This window comes from Pan paniscus, chromosome 14 (genome assembly GCF_029289425.2).
Source record: "Pan paniscus chromosome 14, NHGRI_mPanPan1-v2.0_pri, whole genome shotgun sequence".
NCBI classification, from domain to species: Eukaryota; Metazoa; Chordata; class Mammalia; order Primates; family Hominidae; genus Pan; species Pan paniscus.
Window position 1 is genome coordinate 20,317,545 of NC_073263.2, and position 9,228 is coordinate 20,326,772.

General features: G+C 41.1%; 1 protein-coding gene across 28 annotated transcripts in view; it reads left to right on the forward strand.

Moving 5' to 3' along the window:
- IFT88 (intraflagellar transport 88) overlaps positions 1 to 3,356 on the forward strand; it is a 124,648-nt gene extending 121,292 nt beyond the window's left edge. For 23 of the 28 annotated variants that reach the window (XM_034936405.2, XM_003833018.5, XM_063595908.1 and 20 more), the window contains 2 exons: positions 2,697 to 2,807; positions 3,046 to 3,356. In XM_034936405.2, the coding sequence (XP_034792296.1) occupies positions 2,697 to 2,807; positions 3,046 to 3,167 (233 nt within the window). In that variant the 3' untranslated portion in view covers positions 3,168 to 3,356. The remainder of the gene's footprint in view (positions 1 to 2,696; positions 2,808 to 3,045) is intronic. The other 5 variants (XM_024925288.4, XM_057299633.2, XM_055097149.2 and 2 more) reach the window with 1 other exon arrangement.
- The last annotated feature ends 5,872 nt before the right edge of the window (positions 3,357 to 9,228 follow it).

The following is a 9,228-nucleotide window of genomic DNA, read 5'->3' on the forward strand; positions in this document are numbered from 1 at the left end:
GCAGTGAGACAAGATCACACCATCGCACTCCAGCTTGGGCAACAAGAGCGAAACTCCATCTCAAAAGAAAAGAGGCCACCCTACAGATGATGGATTTTCACCTTGGTTCTAATGTAGAAAACAAGAAGAGCTCTTTTGATAATTCCTAACCATAAGTAAGCCTTCACTCACATAGTTTTGGAGCTAGAATACATATTATATCTGTGTGTTCTGAAGAACACCAAGCTGAAAATTTGATTTAAAGTGGACTTCAGTTGGTGAGGCTACAAGGTGCCTACAAGAAATAAACTTAAATCCTCCTTGGAGGAATGCACTTTTAAGTTCTAAAGAATAAGAACCTACAGTTAAGAAAAAGTATGCATGCATGAGGAAATAAGTCACTAAGAGTAAGCAACAACAGAAACTATAGAGTCCAATCTTCAAAGACTAGAAATATTGTAATTATTATTTATTTATATTAGAGATGGGGTCTTGCTGTATCACCCAGGCTGAGTGCAGTGGTGCTGTCATAGCTCATTGCAGCATTGAACTTCAGGGCTCAAGTGATCCTCCCATCTCATCCCCACAAGCAGCTGGGATAATAGGTGCATGCCACTCTGCCCAGCCAAGTTTTATTTTTTATATAAGCACTTTATTTTTATTTAATTAATTAATTTATTTATTTATTGAGACAGAATCTCGCCCTGTAGCCCAGGCTGGAATGCAGTGGCACGATCTGGCTCACTGTAGCCTCTGCCTCCCAGGCTCAAGCAATTCTTCTGCCTCAGACTCCTGAGTAGCTGGGATTACAGGTGTGCACCACCACGCCCGGCTAATTTTTGTATTTTTAGTAGAGACGGGGTTTCACCATGTTGCTCAGTCTGGCCCCGAGCTCCTGACCTCGTGATCTGCCTGCCTTGGCCTCCCAAAGTGCTGGGATTACAGGCGTGAGTCACCGTGCCCGGCCCCAGGTTTTATTTTTTAAAGGTTTGCTTTTTCCACAAAATTTGAATCTCTCAGGCTAGGAATTTGGATTTGGATTTCAGAAGGGTTTTGGGTGCCTGAGGGAGCTATCAGGGTTTTGTTGGTAATTTACATCTGTGTAAAAAGTGAAATAACGTTGTCGTATTTACTAATGAGGATGTGTTTCTGACATTCCACAGTATTACTCAGTGAGCAGTTCTGTGAGGCATTTCCATCTTATCTCTGTAATGAGAACACCTACATTTTTGTGGAGACATTGGTTGTCATATCTTATGTACCCATGAGTCAAAGAACTGTGTATGCCCTTGCCCTTCGTTGACTGCAAACCCTAAGGCAAGAAGGCCTGTTTGGACCACTCCCTGCCAACTTTGTTTTATGTTTCTCACCCAAACTTTTCTTCTCACATACTCATTCATCTTTTAAAAGATTGCTATATAGTTATTGTGTATATATTTGGTGGCTTATCTTAAACCTTTTTGGAGACAGGTAGGATATACATTATTCAGAAAAAAAAAAAGTAAAAGAAATATCCCTAGAGCTATGTTTTTCAAACTTTATTGACTTGAGCTCACTCAGGCAGTTTAAAAGACACCCATATACATTTCTGCATGGAAAAAATTAACTTTTGTTTTAACAAAAAGAGAGGGACAAAATAATTTAAAATATACTAAAGTGTGTAGACATATTCAGTACACTAAAGAGCTTTATTTTCCCGTAACATCAGTGGTAGGGGAAATGGTAAGGTTTTGGATAAGAACCTTAGAGAAGACTTACTATTTTGGGTCAGTTGGCCAATCTTAAAATGTGGGGATTTTAAAGACCATCTTGTTCTGATTTATTCCCAGAGACATTATCAGTAAACTAAAAGACAAACTATATTCAAAAACGAAATGGTCAGTGTGTTTATCAGTGGACTACTCTCATTAAAAGTGAGGCTTACATAATAGAAAAAATATCACTCTAGGAATTCTAAGGGGAAGAAAGGAAAACTGTGGGGCTAGAGGAGTACTTTTAGAAAATATCACAGAAATTTCTGGTTAAAAAGTACTACTAACATTTCCTACTAATGTTAGTGTTCAGTTTTATCTGAAAATCCTCAGTGATACATATTACATTTTTTCCTAAGGCAGCCATTGCCTATTTGGGCAATTATAATTCTTTTTTAAGTTTGTCATTATATCAAGCCAAAATCTATCCTGCTATACAGGGGAAGTCTAATCCTCTTCTCTGTGAACATACTTCAAATGTTTGAAGAAGGCGCTTGTGTGATCTAGGTTCTCTGCCCACTAGGTTAAGTTTACCTAGCCTCCTCTGCTGTTTTTCATGTGATGTGGTTTTAGGGCCCCTCTCCAGCTACGATAGGAGTTGATCTGAGCTTGTGACTTCCCATTTGTTCTTTCTTCAGGTGCTTTGTTCTTTGCTAGATTATACTAGTCAGGGTGATCTCTTACTTTCTCTTAAGTTCTTCCATAAAATTGAAACCTATAAGTAAGCACACATTTGAAAGAATACATATACAGACTACTCTTAAGTGATGTTTTATCTATATTATAGATTCCCACAAGATATTTCTTTTAAATTTCAGAAAACAAGAATTATATCCCTAAGAAGCTGGCTTCCAAATTAAACAACCTGCTTGTTTCTTGGCAAATAAGTATGCTTTAAGATGCATAATGTAGTTTTATGTTTTCTCAACATATTAAACAAATGCATTTTTATTTTCGTGTTTTCAGATAGTGGCCAGAACTATAGTGCCAGTAGTAAAGGTGAACGACTAAGTGCCAGACTCAGAGCTTTACCTGGGACAAATGAACCTTATGAAAGTAGCAGTAACAAAGAAATAGGCAAGTACTCTCCACCCAGTTCCTCCAGGCATAGCAGGTCTGAAGAAGACTGGTGAGATGGCCAAAAGGTGTTGCTGGGAATTCTTAAGAATTTGATATTTACAGATAAAATTTAAAATGACTTGGGAGACCATTTCTGTTCACTCTGAGTTATTCATTTTGACTACGAGCCTGATTGGTTTCACATTTGTTTTGTTTGTTTACATAACTCTAACGTGACAATCTCTTCAAAACCTAGATGCCTCCTATGTGGACCCACTTGGCCCTCAAATAGAACGACCAAAAACTGCAGCCAAGAAAAGGATCGATGAGGATGATTTTGCTGATGAAGAATTAGGAGATGATTTGCTTCCAGAATAATATTCACTTTAATATTTATTAAAGGAAAGAAATTGCCTTATGAGATCATCCTCATGTTAAACCTTGGATTAAATATCTAACCTGTAATTATTTTTTTTCACTGTCAAAACTTAAGTAAGTGTATTCTATTCTGTATGTATGCATTTAAGTTGTTTTTTTCTTTTAAGGAATAAAAATAGGTAAAACTAATACTTTAGGCCAGTGACTTCCTTAGCTTTTTGAAAACATTGACACACAGGAAGAAATAAATTTCATAACACAACCTAGTACATATATGTGTATGTAGTCATAAAAATTTACCCTTATTATTGCAATACATGCTAATATTTTCTATAGTTTCATTCAAACAAAGTGCTAGTAGTGAAGTCACTACATTGATTTCATGGCTTGCAGATTGAAAAATGCTGTGTGGACATAGGCACAATTTCTGTTCATACTTAAATTGCTTGGAGTTTGGAAATTCTTTGGAAGATTTGCCTTGTGGGGATTAGAAACACTATTAAAACAATTATGTTTTGGAAGCAGTATAAAGGGTAATGGGATTAAATACCAAACCATAACCCTAGTGCTCCTTTCCGAAGTTCCTTTCTACTTCAGCCCAGGGGTGTGCACCAATAGCACAGAGCAGTAACAACTCTAAGATGGCTTTTCCCATTTGTGACTTAGTGGGTTGGGGGCAGGACTGCCTGCATTTTTCTTTAACAATGTGTTTGGCTGGTCTAGAGTCTCCAGAGGAATTATAATGACGAGGATGTCAGAAGAAGTGGCTTATCTCTAACACTATACCAAAGAGAATGGACCCCTCAATCTTACTTACCATTGTCTCTGCAACGTGCATGCTACTGTTAGATGCGAGGGAGGAAAACCAAAACTAGACCACATTCCTTGCTCCCAAAGTAGGTTATGCTCTAATTGATGAGACAGCCAACAAATACAGTAAACATCCAGTATGTGCAGAGAATTCATTAAAATTTGGGGGATACAGTAGTGAAAAAGAACTATACCTTGCCCTCAAGAAGCTTAAATTCTGGTGGGGAGATGGAAAATATATTTTGTTTGTTTGTTTGGGTTTTTTTTGAGATGGAATCTCACTCTGTCGCCCAGGCTGGAGTGCAGTGGTGCAATGTTGGCTCACTGTAACGTCCACCTCCTGGTTTCAAGCAATGCTCCTGCCTCAGCCTCCTGAGTTGCTGGGATTACAGGCACGCACCACCACACCTGGCTAATTTTTGTATTTTTAGTCAGACGGGGTTTCACCATGTTGGCCAGGCTGGTCTCGAATTCTTGACCTCATGATCCACCCACCTTGGCCTCCCAGAGCTGGGATTACAGGCGTGAGCCAGCGTGCCTGGCCAGAAAATATGTTTTTAAAGGACTCTAGATATTGTTAATTACAGTTAAGAGAACAAAATGGAATAATGCAATAGGTAGTGATTATGGAGGAGGGACTCTAAGAGGTGGCCTTGGTATTAACACTAGAATGGTGAGAAGAAAGCAGTGTTCTGAGCAGAAGGAGCAGCAAGTGCCGCACGCTGAAAAATGAATGATCTGGATGTGTCACAGGGTTATTGAGCTACAGTGACAGTGAGTGAGAGGGTTTGGGATCCAGCAATGTAGGTGGTGTGCTACATGGGCAGGAAAGGGAAAGGAGATGAGATCCAAAAGGTAGGCAGGGTTCAGAGCATGTACAGCCTTATAAAGAAGACAGTTTGGATCTTATTCTAGTTACTATAGAACACCTGCTAGAAGGTTTCATGCAAGGGAGGTGAGTGAAGTGCTTTCATTTAACCTTTAGAAACCAGTCATCACACTGGTCGCCATGAAGATGAAGTGGGCAAGTGGGATGGAAGGGAAGAGTGGAAACTACTAGCAGTAGCCTGGGTAAGAGATGAAAGCAATTGAGACAGGTTTTTAGCAATAGAAAATTGTGAGAAGTGGTCAGATTCAGCATATATTTGGAGGCAGAGCTGAGACTTACTAATGGATTGGATGTGGATTGTGAGGGAAAGAGGAAAAGATGATGCCAAAATTTGTGGCTAAGGAACGGAGTGGCTAGTGTTGTCTTTTTAGTAAGATAGGAATAGATTTGGGGGGGAATAAGTAGATGTGTTTTACCCATGTTAAATTTGTCTCTTAAGCATTCAATTTGAGATACGAAGAATGCAGTTAATCTTTAAAATCTGGAGGTCACAGAAGTGAGGGCTACAGGTAGAGATGTGGGATCCATCTATGTACACTTCGTACTTAAAACCATGAAACTGAATGAGATCAATTAGGTCTGAGAGTGAGGCTAGAGAAGAAGTATAAGCAATGTGCTCGTGAGTACCAGAGAAAAAGGATGGCTCAGCAGAAGAGACTGAGAAGAGCAACAAGTGATGTAGGAGGTTTCAGGATTCAAACTTCCAGTTCTGAGAAGGATGCAGTAGGTCATGGAAGCCCTCTGTAGCAGCTGGGAAAAAAAAACAAATCATTGCAAAAATCATGTCTTCTAAAAATTGCAGAGAGGAAAGAGCCTTTTTTTTTTTTTTTTTTTTTTTTTTTTGAGACAGAGTCTTGCTCTGTCGCCCAGGCTGGAGTGCAGTGGCACAATCTCGGCTCACTGCAACCTCTGTCGCCCAGGCTGGAGTGCAATGGCGTGATCTCGGCTCACTGCAACCTCTGCCTCCCAATTCTCTGGGTTCAAGCAATTCTCTGCCTCAGCCTCCCAAGTAGCTGGGATTACAGGTGCCTGCCACCGTGCCTGGCTAATATTTATATTTTTAGTAGAGACGGGGTTTCACCATCTTGGCCAGAGGCTGGACTTGAACTCCTGACCTCGTGATCTACCCGCCTCGGCCTCCCAAAGTGCTGGGATTACAGGCGTGAGCCACTGCGCCCGGCCCAAAAGAGCCATTTCTAAATGAACTGCTGATCCTGCCTGTTTTTCTGGAGACATTCGCCAGTTCTAGGCATGGGCTAAGAACTGCACTTTCCTCAGGGAAAAGGCGTCATCTAGAGAAACTAGCAGAGCTTTTAAGGTGGTCATTTGGGGTTGGCATGACAAACTGGAAACTTAGAGAAGCCCCAAATGTATGGCTGGCTTTCCACCATGGGGCATTTGCTGGAGTGCTGCTTCAGCTGGGGTAATGCTGGAGGCTAGGGAACTGGGATGGAGGTTTTAAGGGCTTAAATCTCCCATAGTTCTTAGGGGACGATGTCCTGCTAGGGGGAAAGGCTTTCCACAAGATACTTGCTATTTAGTCTACCCTCAAGATAATTGCTATTTTGGGGGCCGGGCATAGTGGCTCACACCTGTAATTCCAGCACTTTGGGAGGAGGCGGATGGATCACTTGAGGTCAGGGGTTTGAGACCAGCCTGGTCAATATGGCAAAAACCTGTCTCTACTAAAAATACAAAATTTAGCTGGGCATAGTGCTCGTCTGTAATTCCAGCTACTTGGGAGGCTGAGGCAGGAGAATCTCTTTAACCCAGGAGGCAGAGGTTGCAGTGAGTCAAGACTGCGCCACTGCACTCCAGCCTGAGCAACAGAGCAAGACTCCGTCTTGAAGAAAAAAAAAAAGATATTTGCTATTTTTTGAATCTGCATGGGGGCAGGAGGCTAACAATCTAAAGTCAAAACCTGGAGGGACCAACTTGACTCTTTTTCCATCTTTCTCAGCTGAGGAGACAAATCTAGGCTCCTAATCAAAAGCCTAGAAGGACAAACATGAATCAACGGTGGACTGACCCTTATACAAAAACTGCAGCCCAGGCTGGGTGAGGTGGCTCATGCCTGTAATCCCAGTGCTTTTGGAGGTTGAGGCAAGAGGATTGCTTGAGGACAGGAGTTCAAGGCCAGCCTGGGCAACATAGTGAGACCCTGTCTCTACAAAAAATAAAAAAATTAGCTGGGGCATGGTGGCATGCACCTATAGTCCCCACTATTCGAGAGGCTGAGGCAGGAGGATCACTCGAGACCAGGACTTCAAGGTTACAGTGAGCTGTGATTGTACCACTGCACTCCAGCCTGGGCAACAGAAGGAGACCCTGCAACTCAACTCAATCCCTGACTGGATTGAAGTAATTAGTCCTGAATCCTCTCTGCCTAAGAGAGGAAGGAGGACCTTTCTATGGTAAGAATATCATTTGCAGTCTCTATGGTTCTTATATATACAATGCTTGGCATGTAATAAAAAAAATTACTGTGGCTGGGCGTAGTGGCTCACGCCTGTAATCCCAGCACTTTGGGAGGTCAAGGCGGGCAGATCACGAGGTCAGGAGATCAAGACCATCCTGACCAACACGGTGAAACCCCGTCTCTACTAAAAAATACAAAAAATTAGCCAGGCATGATGGCAGGCACCGGTAGTCCCAGCTACTCGGGAGGCTGAGGCAGGAGAATGGCGTGAACCCAGGAGGTGGAGCATGCAGTGAGCAGAGATCGCGCCACTGCACTCCAGCCTGGACGACAGAGCGAGACTCTGTCTCAAGAAAAAAAAAAATTACTAGAATGCAAGGAGTCAAGAAAATATGACCAGCAATCAAGAGAAAGTATAAATAGAAGCAGTCCTCTAGAAAATCCAGATAATGGATTTAACAAACAAGGACTTTGTGACTAGTGTGTTAATAAAATGGATAAAAAGATGGAAAATTTCAATTGAATGTTGGAATCTGTGAAAAAGAGTCAAATAACTTAAAACTGAAAGACACAATATCTGAAATGAACTTACTTGGATGGATTGAACAATGTACCAGACACAGCAGATGTCAGGATTAGTGAGTAGGTCAATAGAAAAATATCCAAACTAAAGCAAAGAGAAATAAGACTGGAAAAATAAAGCAGCTGACAAGAGACACTTAGGACACAGTCAAGAGTTTAAATAATTATAATGGGAATCCCGGAAGGAGTGGAAGAGAGAATAGGGTAGAATTAACATTAGAAGAGATAATGTCTACAATTTCCCCAAATTGAAAAAGACATAAAGCCACAGATTTAGGAAGTTCAGTGAGCACCAAGGAGATACAAAGAAGACCACGCTGTGGTTACACTGTGCTCAAACTGCTAAAACCCACGACGTCCTTAAGATAAGCAGAATTACAAGGACACAGTACTTTCAGAGGAACATTAATAAGATTTATGGCTAACTTTTCAATAAAACTAAGGAACCAGAAGACAATAAAATGGTATCCTTAAGGTGCTGAAAAACAAATTAAAAGTCTGCCAACCTAGATTTATATTCCAGTGAATATATCCTATAAACTTTAAAGTTAAAGAGTTTTCAGGCCGGGCGCAGTGGCCCATGCCTGTAATCTCAGCACTTTGGGAGGCCGAGGAGGGTGGATCGCCTGAAGTCAGGAGTTCAAGACCAGCCTTGCCAACATGGTGAAACCCCGTCTCTACTAAAAAATACAAACATTAGCCAGGTGTGGTGGCAGGCACCTGTAATCCCAACTACTGAGGCAGGAGAATCACTTGAAGCTGGGAGGCGGAGGTTGCAGTGAGCTGAGACCGCACCACTGCACTGCAGCCTGGGCGACAGAGCAAGACTCCATCTCAAAAAAAAAATTTTTTTTTCAGACAAATAAAATTTGAGAAAATTAATTACCAGAAGACTAGGTCCACAGAAAATGCTAAAAAGTCCTACAGGCTAAAGGAAGATGATCCTAGAAAGAAGCATGAAATGACAGAAACTGATCACAAAGTTGAAAAATAATGAAAAGCACCAGAAAGGTATGGGGATATATAAAAGAATATTCACTATTTAAAACAACAATAATAATGCCTTGTGGAATTTTAAGATACATAGAAATAAAATAATGACAATACTGGTCCAAAGATTGGGATTGGGTATTAAATGAAGTTTCTTATATCATTCAGACAGTGCTAGACCATAATGAGGAGTATTTTGCAGAATGTACAATTAAAAGAGTAATGGTACAACTAATGAATATGGAAAGAATGATAAAATCAGCCAGGTGCAGTGGCTCATGCCTGTAATCCCAGCACATTGAGAGACCGAGGCAGAAGGATTGCTTGAAGGCAGGAGTTTGAGACCAGCCTGGGCAACAAAGCAAGACACT